The sequence below is a fragment of the Mustela erminea genome, chromosome 1 (genome assembly GCF_009829155.1).
Source record: "Mustela erminea isolate mMusErm1 chromosome 1, mMusErm1.Pri, whole genome shotgun sequence".
Taxonomy (NCBI): domain Eukaryota; kingdom Metazoa; phylum Chordata; class Mammalia; order Carnivora; family Mustelidae; genus Mustela; species Mustela erminea.
The window spans coordinates 98,517,334-98,535,323 of NC_045614.1; the positions used below are offsets into that span (position 1 = coordinate 98,517,334).

Here is a 17,990-nt window from a genome sequence, read left to right on the forward strand (position 1 = left end):
AAGAGCATGGAATGGTCTTCCATCTTTTGGTGTCTTCTTCAGTTTCTTTGATGAGTGTTCTGTAGTTTGAGTACAGATCCTTTACTTCTTTGGTTAGGTTTATTCCCAGGTATCTTATGGTTCTTCGTGCTATAGTAAATAGAATCGATTCTCTAATTTCCCTTTCTGTATTTTCATTATTAGTGTATAAGATTTCTGTAAATTGACTTTGTATCCTGCCACGTTGCTGAATTGTTGTATGAGTTATAGTAGTTTGGGGATGGAGTCTTTTGGGTTTTCCATATAAAGAATCATGTCATCTGCGAAGAGAGAGAGTTTGACTTCTTCACTGCCAATTTGGATACATTTTATTTCTCTTTGTTGTCTGATTGCTGTTGCTAGGACTTCTAATACCATGTTGAACAAGAGTGGTGAGAGTGGGCATCCTTGTCGTGTTCCTGATCTCAACAGAAAGGCTGCAAGCTTTTTCCCATTGAGGATGATATTTGCTGTGGGTCTTTCATAGATAGATTTTATGAAGTTCAGGAATGTTCCCTCTATCCCTATACTTTGAAGCATTTTAATCAGGAATGGATGCTGGATTTTGTCAAATGCTTTTTCTGCTTCAGTTGAGGGACCATGTGGTTCTTCTCTATTTTCTTATTGATTTGTTCTATCACACTGATTGATTTGCGAATGTTGAACCATCCTTGTAGCCCAGGAATGAATCCCACCTGGTCATGGTGGATAATCTTTTTAATGTGCTGTTGGATCCTGTTTGCTAGGATCTTGTTGAGAATCTTAGCATCCATATTCATCAGGGATATTGGTCTGCAATTCTCCTTTTTGGTAGGGTCTTTGCCTGGTTTGGGGATCAAGGTAATGCTGACTTCATAGAAAGAGTCTGGAAATTTTCCTTCTGCTTCAATTTTTTGAAACAGCTTCAGGAGAATAGGTGTTATTTCTTCTTTGAAAGTTTGGTAGAATTCCCCGGGGAATCTATCAGGTCCTGGGCTCTTGTTTTTTGGGAGGTTTTTGATCACTGCTTCAATCTCGTTACTAGTTATTGGTCTGTTCAGGTTGTCAGTTTCTTCCTGGTTCAATTTTGGGAGTTTATAGTTTTCCAGGAATGTATCCATTTCATTTGGTTGCTTAGCTTATTGGTATATAACTGTTGATAATAACTTCTGATGATTGTTTCTACTTCCTTGGTGTTAGTTTTGATCTCTCCCTTTTCATTCATAATTCTATGAATTTGGGCTTTCTCTCTTTTCTTTTGGATTAGTGTGGCCAATGGTTTATCGATCTTACGATTCTTTCAAAAAACCAGCTTCTAGTTTCATTGATACATTCTACTGTATCTCTGGTTTCTACCTCATTGATCTCAGCTCTAATCTTGATTATTTCTCTTCTTATGTATGGAGTTGGTTTGATTTGTTGTTGATTCTCCAGTTCTTTGAGATGTAGAGACAGCTGGTGTATTCTGGATTTTTCAATTTTTTTGAGGGAGGCTTGGATGGCTATGCATTTCCTCCTTAGGACCGCCTTTGCTGTATCCCATAGGTTATGGACCAAAGTGTCTTCATTCTCATTGGTTTCCATGAATTGTTCAGTTCTTCTTTGATCTACTGGTTGATCCAAGCATTCTTAATTAAGGTGGTCTTTAGCTTCCAGGTGTTTGAGTTCCTTCCGAACTTTTCCTTGTGATTGAGCTCCAGTTTCAAAGCATTGTGATCTGAGAATGTGCAGGGAATAATCTCAGTCTTTTGGTATCGGTTGAGTCCTGATTTATGACCCACTATGTGGTCTATTCTTGAGAAGGTTCTATGTGCACTTGAGAAGAATGAGTAGTCTGTTGTTTTAGGGTGGAATGTTCTGTATATATTTGTGAGGTCTATCTGGTCCAATGTGTCATTCAATGCTCTTGTTTCTTTATTGATTTTCTGCTTCGATGATCTGTCTATTTCTGAGAGAGGCATGTTAAGATCTCCTACTATTAGTGTATTCATATCAATATGACTCTTTATCTTGATTAACAGTTTTCTTATATAATTGGCTGCTCCCATATTAGGGACATAGATATTTACAATTGTTAGATCATCTTGGTGGATAGTCTCTTTAAGAATGATGTAGTGTCCTTCTGTATCTCTGACTACAGTCTTTAGTTTAAAATCTAATTTATCTGATATGAGAATCACTACCCTGGCCTTCTTTTGAGGCGCATTGGCATGAAAGATGCTTCTCCATCCTTTCACTTTCAGTCTGGGTGTATCTTTAGGTTCAAAATGGGTTTCTTGTAGACAACATATGGATAGGTCCTGTTGTTTTATCCAATCTGCAACCCTGTGCCATTTTATGGGCACATTTAGGCCATTCACATTGAGAGTGATTATTGATAGATACGTTTTTATTGACATTGTGTTACCTTTGAACTCTTTCTTTCTGTAGATTGTCTCTATATTTCTGTTCAATGCTATTCTTAGGATTTTTCCTCTTTTATAGAACCCCCCTTAATATTTCCTGCAGTGTCAGCTTGGTGGTTGCATAGTCTTTTAAGCCTTGTCGGTCTTGGAAACTCTTTACCTCTCCATCCATTTTGAATGTCAGTCTTGCTGGATAAAGTATTCTTGGCTGCATGTTCTTCTCATTTAGTGCCCTGAATATATCTTGCCAGCCCTTTCTGGCTTGCCAGGTCTCTGTGGACAGGTCTGACATTATTCTGATGGGCTTTCCTCTGTAAGTAAGGAGCCTTTTTGTCCTAGCGGCTTTCAAGAGATTATATCTACAATTATGATTCCTCAATTTGACTATCAGGTGCTTTGATGTTTTTTCTGGAATCTATAATCTTGGGTGGAGACCGTTCGGCCTCTAATACATGAATGCTGGTTCCATTTGCGAGATTGGGAAAATTTTCATGAAGAACTTGTTCCACCATATCTTCTAGACTTCTTTCTTTCTCCTCCCCTTCAGGGATTCCAATAATTCTGACATTGGAACGTTTCATGGCATCATTTATTTTCCTGATTCTGTTTTCGTGGCTTCTAAGCTGTTTGTTCCAAGCTTCCTCCTGATCCGTTCTTTCTATCTGTTTGTCCTCCAGATCACTAATTCTATCTTCTGTCTCAGTTACCCTAGCTTTGAGAGAGTTTAGATTAGATTGGAACTCATTGAGATCATTGTGAAGCTCATCCCTGGTAGCTTTCAGCTCTTCCCTAACATTGAAAACATGATCTCTTGTCAATTTCAGTTTGACCCTAATCAGTTCCGTTTGGTCATCCATGGCTTTCTCCAACTAGCTATTGCCTGGATAATTGTTAGCCTGAATTCTCTTTCCGACATATTGTCAATGTTGATAGCCATTAGCTCTGTTACAGAAAGTGGGCTTTCCTCTGTATTTTTCTTCTGTTGGACATTCCTCCTCCTAGTCATTTTGGTGAGAGATGGCTGAACGGATGTAGCTGGATGTATTGACCGTGGTGCAGTCAAGGTGCACCCTGGAACGCTTCTGAGCAATCAGGATTCCCCACCCAAATGAGAGAAAAAAGAAAAGGAAAAGAAAAAAAGAGACAGAGACAGGAAAAAAAGGGAAGATAAAAGAGAAGGTTCAGCCCAAATGGGCCCCAAGGTAAGATTTATGAAGTATGTAAACAAAAACAGACAAACAAAAAGACTGATAAAAGTATATGACAAGAGAAAAAAAAATATATATATATAAGCAAATAAAGGAAGAACCTCGTCAAAAAGAACCCCAAGTGTAAGATTTATATACTATCAGGACAAACACAAAAACACAGAAATGCTGGTGGAAGAAAAAGATGGGAGGGTGGTTATAAATTCTCAGTGTGGGCGAGGAAGGTTGTTTTGATTCATCCTGGATGTATCTTGATATGTTTGTTAAAGGACTCAACTTTCATAAGATAAAGAGGGATTAAAACTGGTTTACCTATAGGGGTAGCATTGATTGGGGAAAGGGGATTACCTTGAAGTTTAACTCTATATGAATATTAGAAAGTAAAAATAAAAAAAGGAATAAACTAGACTAAACTAAACTAAAATTAAAAAAAAAAAGAAATTTAAAAAATAGAAATGCAAAAGGAAAACACAGGTGTATGTATCAAAAAGTTCAGGTTAGAAGGTTATTATGGAATTTGATGTACTGGACATCTCACTGTGATGGTAAATAGGTTTAAAAAATTATCTATATAGAAAAAAATGAGCCAGAATAGTGGGAACGAATTAAAAATAAAAGTTGTCCTATGAAGTAGTCGTGGTTGCTCTCTTGTGGTCTTTTTTTTTTTTTTCCCCTTTTCCTGGTTGGTTTTCTGGGGGAGGGGACTGCCACGTGGGTTTTTAGTCAATGATGTTCTCTTAGTTAAGTCCTCCCACCCCCCTCAAGGGGATGGGCTCTGAGGAAACCGGTTTTTTCAGGCTTTTGTTCTCTGGAGGTTTTTATGTTTGTTCACTTTTGTTTTTCTCTCTCGCCTTGACTGCTTTTGATGGTTTTTGTAGGTTTAGAGGAAATCTAACTGCACCCTGACCTCCCTCTCAGAGAGAATCCTCAGTCTGGCTGCAGAGCCCAAATAAATCCCCCCTTGGCCGCTGGCGGAGCAGGACTCAGGATTTTTTGCTTGTACCCAAAACCACGGCAGAGGTCTGGGCAGCTCCAGACTGCCAGAGAGGTTCCAAGCAGTGATTGCACACTGAGATTTTCCTGCTGGCCTGGGCTGGGAGTGCCTGGTCTTTCCGGGTCTGAGAGCACCGGACTGGCACCTGTGCACACCTCTCTCAGGGGAGGGCGTGGGGCATGATTCGGACTCTGATGGCAGGGCAGGGCACTCGCATGGGGACTACAGAAAGGCTGTGCTGCTGTTGACTGGCGAGGCTCCCAGCCCCTCATGGGAGCCGGGCCCCATGTGCTCTCAGGCGTGCTGGTGGCTCAGAGACCAAGACCTGGTTTCTCCGCCGCACTCTCTCTGGCTCTGTGCCAGGGGTGGCTGTCCTGGGTCTGGGGACTTAAACCCCTGTCCCTAACACCCCGATTCCCACAATTTACCCCCGGTGATCCTTTGCTCTTTTTGAGTGCTTCCTACCAGACTCCCAAGTTAATGCTGGTCCCCAGATGCAGGGCACTCTCGTATTGGGATATTACTTTCCAATGGGTTGCCTCTGGTGGCTCCCTCCCCCTTTTGTTTATCTTCCGATATCAGTCCAACTTTCCCACTCCACTTTACCTGCTCACTGGCGTCTTCTGCTCCGGTAGAGATCCAGACGTGTATAATTCTGATCTCAGGCTGATTTCTTGGGTGATCAGAGTTCTTTGGAAGGTAATCAGCTCACTTTAGGGTACAGATTGAAAGGGCGCCTCCTCCTACTTCCCCGCCATCTTGTCTCAACATATGAGTTTTAAGGGGACACAATGCAACCCATAACACTTGAATTTCTGGTGTTATCCCACTAATCATTTGTTCTGTCTTTTGTGTGCTACTCAAGATTGAAGTCTTATATATTGTTTCTGAATGCCTGGATCTAATAATCATTTGGAGTAGAGATCATAACTTGGATCCCGGGGGCCCAGTTTTTTCCATAGTCCTGTTTTGTTCGGCCTGCACACTACTGACAAAAGTAATGATAATCATTAGTAATTGACAATACTTAAAATTCAGGAGATATCACCTAAGAATCTAGATTCTTAACTTTTCTTAAAAACAAAATCAGAAGATTTAATAACAAGTATTACCATGTGAGTTGGCTGGGGCTGTACTGACTTTACACTTTAGATGGGGCTTGTGCTATCCACTTCACCACAGCTCCCATCATTCCCACTCAGCCTGCTTCATTTACTTAATTATATGCCTATGGCTATTTGAGTATGTGATCTTGATTTAGAAGCTCGGGTCATGGTCTTCCCTTAGCCTAAGAAAATGCAAACATATGCCTGTGTATTGTTCACAATATCAACTGATAAATCAACTATTTTGAACCCAATGGCCCTATGACACAGAGAATCAAGGACATTTGGATACTATAGACTTCTGATTTCAAGACTTTTGATCTTGATGTTTTAACTGCCGTTTTAATCATATTATATTTTAGATATTACACCCACTACCTAATAATGGTTTCACTTTAAGAAATACATACAATTTTAGAATTTTTATCCAGTTCATAACAAATATTAGTAGACATAACCTATATAAAATAAAACTAACCATAACTAGAAACCTGCATAGTAAAAGTACTTCTAGACAAAGAAATAAAGATTAAATAGTCATGTATATTTGGTAAGATTAGTAACAAAAATATTGACCCTGAAAGAGTTCTTTTTGACTAAAATTCTACAAAAAAACTGCCTTTTTGACATAATTTAAATGTGTAAGATTTGAGTTCAGAAATGATGGCCAGTAAATAGAATTTAAAATAGCAGACAGTATTTGATACAGATTTCTCAAAATTGATCAACAAAATCTTTAATGTAATGTTTACCAAGAAAATAATTGATTTTGATAAAAGTAATTTTAGTAAAATAATGGAAAATGTTAAAAACACTTTGTACTTAACATAGAAAACTAGACAAGGAATTAAACTTTTCTCAAGAAAAAGCTTTCTGGTGGTGCCTGGGTAGCTCAGTTGTGAAGCATCTGCCTTCAGCTCAGATCCTGGAATCCAGCCCCACATTGGGCTCCCTGCTCAGCAGGAAGCCTGCTTCTCCCTCTCCCACTCCCCCTGCTTGTACTCCCTCTCTCACTGTGTTCCTTTCGGTCAAATAAATAAAAGAAAAGAAATCTTAAAAAAAAAAAAAAAAAGAATGTGCTTTCTGAAAATTCATTGTGTTTGTATAATTCAGATGCCATTTTATATTTAAAATGTTGGCCAGGATCAGAGTACCTATAGGTCAAAAGGTGGAAATCCAAACACCAATATCAAAATATTCTGCCATTTAGGGACTCTGTCAATAATGCTATCTGACTGACTAAACCCAGATAAGTGAGCGCTGTGTTACCAAAAGGAATTTTAAAAAACTGAAATTTATAGGATTTGCTGAGTCTCTTAAAGGATGAAAATACAAAGGGATGGGTATAAGATCATAGAATGCTTTAGATCAGAAATATTTACTTGAGACTGCTGATGAACCCCTTTCTTCTTTTCCTCACTAAGCGCACCAGTCAGGATCCTCAGGCCTGGAAGATGGAAGACGTGCCTACCACCAAACTCTCCATTGCATGGCAGCTACCACAGTATGCCCTGGTTACAGCTGGGGAGGTCATGTTCTCTGTCACAGGACTTGAGTTTTCCTATTCTCAGGTTGGTTTTTGCAAGTGAAAAGTGGAGGCAGATATATTGCTTGGAGAAGGATGAATTTTAATCATAATACTGCTTTAAAAAGTATATGATCCTGGCCAAGACCTCTATATTTTTTTGGCCTTAGATTTCTTATATATGACCCTGAAGAGGGAGTCATCTTGACTCCCAGGATCATAGCAGTGCAGCATAGTAACTGATGCTGTTTGGGATCTAGGAAAGGGTACTTTAAGAATAAGGGCTGCTGAGAGAGTCAATTATCAATTATCATATGGTTTCACTTATTTGTGGAGCATAACAAATAGCATGGAGGACAAGGGGAGATGGAGAGGAGAAGGGAGTTGAGGGAAATTGGAAGGGGAGGTGAACCATGAGAGACTATGGACTCTGAAAAACAATCCAAGGGTTTTGAAGGGGCGGGGGGGTGGGAGGTTGGGGGAACCAGGTGATGGGTATTAGGGAGGGCACGTATTGCATGGAGCACTGGGTGTGGTGCAAAAAAAAATGAATACTGTTATGCTGAAAAGAAATTAAAAAAAAAAAATTTAAAAAAAATGTAAAAAAAAAAAAAGAATAAGGACTGCGGAGTCAAATTGCCCATGTTCAAATTTTTATTGTACTAATTATTGTGTAAAGCTTGAGCAAGTTAATTATCTCTCTAATGCTATTTTTCTTTTTGTGTAAAGTAAGAATACTGATAGAATTTATCTCTTAGTGTATAATGAAGATTATATGAAATAATGAATTGAAGTATTCAATTAAGAGCTCCATCTTCTTATTACTGTTCACATTATTATCACCCCTTAAATCAACATGATAGCTAAAGCTGGAGGAGGAGGAGTTCAAATTTAGAAACTTTAGTGGGAAAAGTTTTCTGGATAGATGCTTGAGTGGTTTTGGGGAGTTTGTTTACTCACAAACCTGTGTCCTCTTTAGGCTCCCACTAGTATGAAATCTGTACTCCAGGCAGCCTGGTTGTTGACAGTCGCAGTTGGGAATATCATCGTGCTTGTTGTGGCACAGTTCAGTGGCCTGGTACAGGTATGGATCTGATGAAGCAGGAGTTTGTGTTTACCCAAGATTTTCCCTCCAAGTTCCTTTCCTCCCTCTTCCTCCATCCCTTTGCCTCCCACATTCTTCACTCAGTGCTACGTGTAAGATGGTTAAGATATAAACAGACTTTGCCAGGAGAATGGACATGTAAGAGTGGCAATAATGGCTGCCATAGACCATATGAGGAGAGGCCAGCGAATCCATTCTTCTTTTAACAAACCCCTGCCTACATTGGTAACCCTGAGTCAGTTTGTTGCATAGTCCTCATCCTATGAAGATCCGTTTAAAGTTTCTTCATATTCTTCTCTTATATTTATTTCTTCCTGCAGTGGGCTGAATTCATTTTGTTTTCCTGTCTCCTGCTGGTGGTCTGCCTGATCTTCTCCATCATGGGCTACAATTATGTTCCTATAAAGCCAGAGGATTTACAGGAGCCAGCAGATAAGCAGATTCCCTATACCCAAGGGAATATGATCAACCTGGAGACCAAGAAGACAAAGCTCTAATGGCTCCCTGGACTCTTCCCAGACCCCATTTCTGGGATTTGGTCTTGGTTATCACCCATCCTAAGGCATTTTTTTCTCCTACTTGTTAGGGAAGGGAAGTAGCATCCTATCTGAGCAGAGGTCCTCCACTTTTCTCTCATGATAGAGGCAGTTTTAGGACTGGATATTCCAGTACATTAAAGAGCAAGTCCCCCGAGACTCTATATCTTCCCATCAGTTACTAAACTCTGTAAACATTGTGTAGTATTCCTGAAGAAGGCCTAGCATCTCTAAATGGCCATTAAAAGCACAAATGTGTAACTGAATTAGTTTCTGGGATTATGTAGAGTTATATGGGAATCACTTTACTTGCCATTTAGAACCAATGACTCCACATTTTTAGGGATTGATTCAGGGGTAAAATTGCAGAATAACAGAAATGTATTTCAGGTTTCTTCATAAGCAACATAATTGTACTATTCACTAGGACCTCAAGAATTGGTATTTATGGTGCAATCTGGTATAGGGCCTGACCTCTCAGCTATCCAGGTTTGATAAGACCATAGTAAATTTTTCAGTCCAGGTGGTAGGAAACAAATGACATTTTATTAATACACAGAAGAAATAACATCTTTCTGATAATTACAGTATTTTATCTACTAACCCAAACCCCCCTTTCTTCATACTAATAGATTTTTGGAAACCAAATTAAATGTGGTAAGCATAGTTCTGGAAAACAAGAACATGTATAAATTGTAGAAATTCTGTTGAGTCTTCTTTAGTGTACATTTTTCATAGCGACTACAATGTTTCAGCTGGATTATGTCTTTCTAAGGACAGTTATATGGGTACTAATTATAATTCTCCAACCATGCATTTTCAGTGTTTTGGGGTCAGCTTTTTCTTATTATTACATCATTTCTTGTTTATTATAATAGATGTTTAATAACAATATTTTTATGAATCCAACTTCCTTTTTTAATTATTATCCTCTTTAGCCTCAAAGTAGTTGGTCTGTTTTTGATAAGTTTTTCTGTTTTACTTTTACCATAAATTTAATTTCTTTTTCCAAGTTTTTATTTTACTTCCAGTTAGTTAACATAAAGTGTAATATTAGTTTTATTTTCTCTTTTTGTTTTTGGTAGGCAGAAAACTGGATTCATTCCTGGCTTATGCTCAGTTGAAATGCCAGAAATCCTCTATAGAAGAAGGAATAAAAAGATTTAGAGAGTGGGGTTCCTGGGTGGCTCTGTCAGTTGGTTTCAGCTTAGGTCATGGTCTCAGAGTCATGGGATGGAGCTCACCTCAGGCTCCCTGGCAGTGAGGAGTCTGCTGGAGATTCTCTCCTTCATTGGCCCCTTCTCCCCTTCTCACTCACATGTTCTCTCTCTCTCTCTCTCTCCCTCTCAGGTAAATGAATGAATCTTTAAAAGAAAAAAAAAAAAGATTTAGGGAGATAAGTATGTTAGAGTGGATCTCTCATGTACTACCAACTCAGCCATCCCAGCCCTAAGGACATGCCAGTCACAATAACATTGAGAAATGCATTAATGAAGAGAGTACCAAGATATCTGAAAAGCACCATAGTGGCTGGCTTCTGTAGGTCAGAGACAAAGGTGGCAAATACTGATATTGAAATGGGTTCTATGATTTCAATAAGGAATATGATATCTCGGGGTGGCAGAGACTAGTAAGCAGCGCCAAATTATCAGAAGAACAACTTGGACTGGTTACTTTAGTAGACAGAAGAGCTGGTGGGACAGTCATAATGGTTCAATTCACAGGAATATTTGGAATTAAATAATTGATTATAGGATCCCTAGTGCTGAAATAGGGAGTTCATCATGTTTACCTAGGCAAAGAAAATCTATGGAGTAAAGGCCCTTTGGTGGGCATTTATATAGGACACAAACATTCTAATCCTCTGAATTCATTCTGAGAGATCCCTTTGCATACCTTTTTCTCCAGACCAAGTTGGTATCAATTCTCTAAAGATTTTATTTATTTATTTGAGAGAGAGTGAGTGAGAGGTTGAGAGAACACATTGAGGGAGGGTCAGAGGGAGAAGCAGATGCCTTGAAAAGTCCAGGAGGACCCTGGGATCATGACATGAGCAGAAGGCAGACACTTAACCAACTGAGCCACCCAGGCACAATTCTCATATTGTTCCTTTCATGTCCCTGACTGTGCTGCCAAATCATTAGCTTTCTAGTCATGTATTACTATAGAGCTTCTCCTTAGGCCAGATTTCCTGTGGACTAAATGAGCAATGAGATGTCATGTTTAGGGTTCTGCCCACTGGATGGAGTTACCTTTCTTTTTTTGCAGGGTCACAAACTTGGTGGGACTGCATTGACTTCTGCTGCATTGCAGAAGTCATCACCAACTGTCATGCAAAACCTTTTGCAAAACAGACTCAGATTTTTTTGTGACCATCAAGAGCATTGCATGTAGCTAAAGTCAAGAATGAGAGCAGGATAGCAGCGTAATGGGAATAGACACACCAGGATTAAGAGCTACCAGCTCATCCAATTTACAATTTCTCAAGCCCAGTCCGAAATATACATGATAAAGAAGTATTGCTGGAAATGGCCGATTCTATGGGTTGGTAGATAAAACACTCAATTCATGTGGGGCAACAGTGATCCATAGGCAAATGGATTCAGTCTCCACCGTAGCAAGCCAAGAGCTTTTTACTCCAAAACTATGGGCCTTTCTGCTGAATCTCTTCTCAGAGCTTCCCCAGAGATCATAACGCATTTGATCATAGATATGTTGCAAGCCACTGGGTTCACTGGTCATAAAGAGGATGACCATATAATCTATCATCCAAACTAGGACAGTCTTGAAAATGAAAGGAGGCCCTAGTTATAAATACACTGGGACAATAGGCATAAATTAAAACTAACCTGAGATGTATAGTCATTCAGTCATAGCAGCCAAGTGATTAATTTGTTTGCTTTGTATCCTTGATCAGTCAGAATGCACACTGAAAGGAATTCAGGAAATTTTGACAGAGAACTCTCAATTCTAAAATATCCTGGATTAGTGGAGTAGGTCATTGATTTCAAGGTAAGATATCTTAAAGTATCTAGGCAGAAAAAAAGAAATAGTTCTCAAACATTAGTAGGCATGAGAAACAGCTGGATGGTTTTTTAAAACATTTCTGGACTCTATACCAAAGTTCCTTATTCAGTAGCCGTAAAATGGGGTTTGGTAATTTGCATTTTAACAAATACCCATGTTGATTAGCATCAACATGATATGGGTATTTATATATATAAATATATATTTATATATATGTTAAGAGCCACTGATCTACAGAGAAGAGAAAATATTCTTCTGGGACCATATATGAAGAGCCACTGATCTACAGAGAAGAAAAAATTTTCCCCGGCGCCTGGGTGGCTCAGTGGGTTAAGCCGCTGCCTTCGGCTCAGGTCATGATCTCAGGGTCCTGGGATCGAGTCCCGCATCGGGCTCTCTGCTCAGCAGGGAGCCTGTTTCCTCCTCTCTCTCTCTCTGCCTGCCTCTCTACCTACTTGTGATCTCTCTCTGTCAAATAAATAAATAAAATCTTTAAAAAAAAAAAAAAATTTTCCCACAGACCATCTTCAGTCTTTTCCACATCAGAATTCAATACCAAATGATAATGGGGCAACTGTTACAGTATTCTAAAGAAAAAATTATATCAAGATGTGGTTGAAATTGTAGGGGCCTGACAGCTTTTATAAACATGAACAAACTCAAGTAAAATTGCCTTTATGAGAATCTCTTGCAAAAGCTATGCAATGATGAAGTCCTGTTAAGAAAAGATGAATAAAAATAACTTGGGAATGGAGAACCTGCATTAAATAAAAAACCAATACTAATTAAGAGAATTATGATTGTAAAATAAATATTAAAATGATAAATATACATTTATCTAAACAAACTAATGTATTTCATCTATAAGAAATAAAATATGTAAATTTGAGCTTCCTTTTTTTAAAAGATTTTATTTATTTATTAGAAGAAGAGCTCGAGCAGTAGGTAGAGATGGTGAGGAGGGAAAGACTGGCTCGTTCATATCTTTTTTTTTTTTTAATTAACATATAATATATTATTTGCTTCAGGCTTACAGGTCTGTGATTCATCAGTCTTGCACAATTCACAGCACTCACCATAGCACATACCCTCCCCAATGTCCATAACCCAGTCACCCTATCCTTCCCCTCAGCAACCCTTGGTTTGTTTCCTGTGATTAAGAGTCTCTTATGGCTATTTCATATCTTGATGTAGCTGAACTTAAAATGAACTTTGCCCTCCATGAAATTACCCCCAAGAAGCATAACATTTTACTCAACAGAATTGAGACCAGAACTGGTTTTGATTTTTAAGATGCCTGTTTCTTTGTATCCTTTTTGTAGGAGTTGAAAAATAACTGAATAAAAATTATATCTTCTTTAGGTTTTTAAAAATAAATATAAGTGGGAACTTTGTTTACTTTGACAACAAAACTAAATCAAGAGGTGAGCAGAGATTACAGGGAATGTGATAGTGGCTAGAATTTGAAACCTGGGGTTTTAAAGCACAATGACTCCAACTACTCAACATTTTCCTTTGTCTTTTTTCATAATCTGATAGGGCTTTCAAAACCTGGGGTTTTAAAGCACAATGATTTCCAACTGCTCGACATTTTCCTTTCTCTTTTTTCAAAATCCAGGAGGGCTCTTTTCAAAAATAAAATCTCTTCAAATGAAATATTTGAAGTTTAACAATTCTTCCAGTTTTGTTTCAATTTCCCTTTTTCTGTTAGAAAAGAAAAAATTTTAAAATTAAAATTATCATTTATACGAACACATTTTATAAGGATTTCTATCACTCATTGTATATCAGAAAACACATTTTGTAATGATGTTTGACCTACTATAGTTAAGATTTTTATTAAGATATAGTATATATCATAGAATTCACACATTATAAACATACAATTTCATGATTTTTAGTAAGTTTACAAAATTGTGCAACCATCACCACAATCCAATTTTAGAACATTTCTGTCACCCCAGAAAGAAACCTCCTGTCCATTTGCAGTCAATTCCTGTTCCAAGCCCAGGCCTAGGCAACCACTAACTTACTTACTGTCTGTACAGATTTGCCTTTTCTGGCATTTCATATAAATAGGAATCATATACTATGTGGTCTTTTGTATCTGGCTTCTTTCACTTAACATTTTTGAAGTTCATCCATGTTGTAGTATTCATCAGTATTTTGTTTTTCTTTATTACTGAATAGAATTCCATTGTATAGCTATATCACATTTTGTTCATCTGTTCACCAGTTGATGGAAATCTGGATTTTTTGTACTTTTTTGTTATTATAAATAAGGCTTCTATGAATATTTATATATATTTTTATGTAGATAAATTCTCTTAGGTAATAACAGAGTGAAATTTCTGAGTTATGTGGTAAATTTATGTCTAATATGCATTTTTAATTGCCAAAAGTCTTTCAAAGCAGCCCCATCATTTCACATTTCCATCAGCAACTATGAAGGTTTCCATTTTTCCACATTTATGCTACCACTTACTATTGTCTGTCTCTTTCCTTATTGTCATTCTAGTGGGTATGAAGTGGTGTCTCACTGTGGTTTTAATTTGTAGTGATAGTATTATTATGATAGTAATGATAGTAATATTATTTAGAACATCTTTTCATGTGCTCATTAACCATTTTTATGTTTTCCTTTGTGAAATCTCTATTCAAACATTGTCTATTTTTAAAAATTTTGTCATTTGTCTTATTTAGCTGTAAGATTTCTTTATAGATTATGGTTAGAAGTATTTTTATCAAGGATTTGTGAATATATTCTCTAAGTTTGTGGTTTGTATTTCTATTTCCTTAATGGTGTCTTTTGAAGTACAAAACTTAAATTTTGATGAAGTCCAACTTATAATTATTTTCTTTTAAAGATTATGCTATTGGTGTCATACTAAGAACTCTTCACTTAATCCAAGGACATAAAGGTTTTCTTCTCTCTTTTTCTCTAAATGTTTTACAGTTTTAAATCTTACATTTAGACTGTTATCCATTTTGAATTAATTATTTACATGTGTATGAGGGTTCTAAATCCATCTTTTTACATGTGGCTATCTAAATGACCTAGCATCATTTGTAGAAAAGACAATCCTTCCCTCACAGAATTGCCTAAAAAGCTTTGTAAAAAATCAATTTACCATAAATGTAAAGATTTATTTCTGGACTCTTAATTCTATTCCACTGATCAATATGTCTATACTATGTCAGTACCACACTCTCTTAACTATTATAGCTTTATAGTACATTTTTAAAATTGGAAAGAATAAGTCCTCCAATTTCATCTTTCAAGATTGTTTTTACTATGCTGGGAACAGGCTTATGTATAGGGACCAACTCCCACTTGTTCATGGTGTATAATTATTTTTGTATATTTAAATATTTGGTAATATTCTGTTAAGGATTTTTACATCTAAGTTCAGGAAGGATGTTTGTTCATAGTTTTCTCTTTTTTTGTAATGACTTGCAATGACTTTGTGCTGTCTTCCTTAAATGAGCAGGGAGTATGTCCTCCTCTTCTGGAAGAAATTGTATAAAGTTAGTGTTAATTATACTTGTAAAGTTGTGCTAGACTTCTCTAGTAAGACTGACTTGGTCTGGAGATTTCATTTCAGAGAGCTTTTAATTAAAAATCCAGTTTCCTGAGGTGGCAGCACTTGTGGTGACTGAGTGGAGCCCAGTGACAGGATGTTGGTGTTGGTAAAAAGAGACCTGCATACCCCATATTAGTTTGCCAGCTAAAAAAACTGCTGATGCCAGGAAAGATTCAACATTCTCTGTGCTGGAAACTTTGGACCAAAACCAGCTACGACTATCTCAAGACTTTGACCCGTGATACTCAGATTGTAAGAAGAGACTTTAATGAGAATCTGAATTATCTAGAACAGAAAGTTGTAACTGCTGGGCAGTTCAAAATCAGTTTGCTTCATGGGCATATTTTCTATGGGAAAATATGGGCATCAGGTTATTCCATGGGGAGATATGGACATCAAGTCATCCCATGGGAGATATAGCCAGCTTAAGCCCTGTTACAGAGGTAGTTTGATGTGGACACTCTTATCTCATATGCACAAATTTGAAGCATATGAGCATTAAAAAATTTTTACATTAACCCAGGTTCCTCCATCGGAGCATATAATGTTTTGAAAACAAACATTATTCCTTCATTTGTGTTGAGAGATATCCAGGCTTCTACAATTGTCACTTACCTGTATCAGTAAACCGGACATGATGTGAAAGTAGAACAAATTGAATATAAAAGAATCTTAAAGCCAAAAAAATTCAATTTCCTTAATGGCTATAGAACTTTGGAGATGATTAATTACATCTTAGTTGAATTTTGGCTGTTTGTGGTTCTCAGGGAATTATTTCATTTCTTCTAAGCCACCATACTTATGAGCATAAAGTTATAGGTAATACTCTCATTATTTATTTATAATTATTGCTTAATAACTATATGATAATTATTTATGTTTATTATTTATTTTATACTTTTGTATTTACTTTATACTGGCTGCAGTATCTAGAATGAGATTTCCTATTTCATCCTGATTATTGATAGTAAGTATTTTGTTTTTGTCAGTCTTAATGGAGGTTTATCAATTTTATTGATATTTTTGAAGAACAAGCTTCTTGTTTCTTGAGTTATTTGGTAATGTTTTCTATTTGCAGTTTTATTTTCTGTTCTTATATTAGTTCATATCTTTGTTTACTCTGGGTTTGTTTTGCTCCTTTCTCTAGTTTATTGAATTAAGAACTTAGATTACAGAAATTGACATCTTTCCCCATTTTAAATGTAAACATTTAGTGTTATAAATTTCCCTCTGAGTACTGATTTAGCTAGATACTACATATTTTGATATGTTGTGTTTTCATTTTTATTTAGTTCTATGTACTTTTAAAATTCTCTTTGAGACTTCCTTTTTGTCCGTAATTTAGAAGTGTGTTTGCTTAGTTTCCAAGTGTTTCAAGAGTTTCCTGTTGTCTTTGTTATAGATTTCCAGTTTGATTCCATTATAGTCAGAGCACACATTTTGTATGATTTCAATTCTTCTACATTTGTTTCTCTTCTATAACCCTTAGTTTGTTTCCTGGTTTGTCCCATGGTTTGTCTCCCTCTCATTTCTTCCCATTCAGTTTTCCTTCCCTTCCCCTATGGTGCTCCAAGCTAGTCCTTCTGTTCCTCATATGATTGAAACCATATGATAATTGTCTTTGCTTGACTTATTTCACTTAGCATAATCCTTCCAGTTCCATCATGTTGATATAAATGGTAGGTATTCATCCTTTCTGATGGCTGAGTAATGTTTTTGAGTTTTTCTCTCTGTATAATGTTTATGGTGGTTGCTGTGGGTGCTAATTATAATGATGTCCTGGTATCAACATTTACCACTTCAGATGAAGTATAGAAACTTCACTTCCATTTAGGTCTCTTTACCTTTCCACCTTTAAATATCATTGTTTTGAGTATTAGTATTATAATTTTTATTTCAATCTGTTTATAAAACTCATAAGGAAATGTACTATTGTATGGACTCATATTTCTGTTCTTTCTATTGTTTCTTCTTGATTATCTTCTTTTATCATTTCCTTTCTGCTTGGAGAAATTCAGTCTTTTCACAGTAGGTCTGCTAGTCACAGAATCTTAACTTTCACTCATCTATGAATGTCTTTATTTTCCCTTCATTCCTGAAAAATAGCTTTTTCAGATAGAGAACTGTGGTTAACAGTTCTTTTCTTTCAGCACTGGGTATGGTGAAAAAATAATAAATACTGTTATGCTGAAAATAAATTAATTTAAAAAAAAATAAAAAACTTAAAATGTTGACTTACGATCCCCCCCAAAATAAAATAAAATAAAATTGAATTAAATTAAAAAACAAAACACATTCTGCCCTTTCCTTATTCATGGTTTTACATAACAAATCCACTTAAATTGGTGTTTCCTACAGCGAAAGCCTTGTTTCTCTCTGGCTCCTTTCAAGAGTTTTTGTCCTTTTTTAAAAGTTTAATTATGGGGGCGCCTGGGTGGCTCAGTGGGTTGGGCCACTGCCTTCGGCTCGGGTCATGATCTCAGGGTCCTGGGATCGAGTCCCG

The 17,990-nt window shown here is 36.9% G+C and overlaps 1 protein-coding gene and 1 pseudogene across 5 annotated transcripts in view; both read left to right on the plus strand.

Annotated features, from left to right (window-relative positions):
* The window catches only part of SLC15A2 (solute carrier family 15 member 2), a 63,252-nt gene extending 53,671 nt beyond the window's left edge, over window positions 1-9,581 (plus strand). For all 5 annotated transcript variants that reach the window (XM_032334837.1, XM_032334840.1, XM_032334836.1 and 2 more), the window contains 3 exons: window positions 7,135-7,281; window positions 8,215-8,319; window positions 8,661-9,581. In XM_032334837.1, coding sequence (XP_032190728.1) covers window positions 7,135-7,281; window positions 8,215-8,319; window positions 8,661-8,837 — 429 coding nt within the window. In that variant the 3' untranslated portion in view covers window positions 8,838-9,581. The remainder of the gene's footprint in view (window positions 1-7,134; window positions 7,282-8,214; window positions 8,320-8,660) is intronic.
* A 4,608-nt stretch (window positions 9,582-14,189) lies between these two features.
* LOC116585503 lies at window positions 14,190-17,689 on the plus strand (annotated as a pseudogene).
* Window positions 17,690-17,990: the final 301 nt, after the last annotated feature.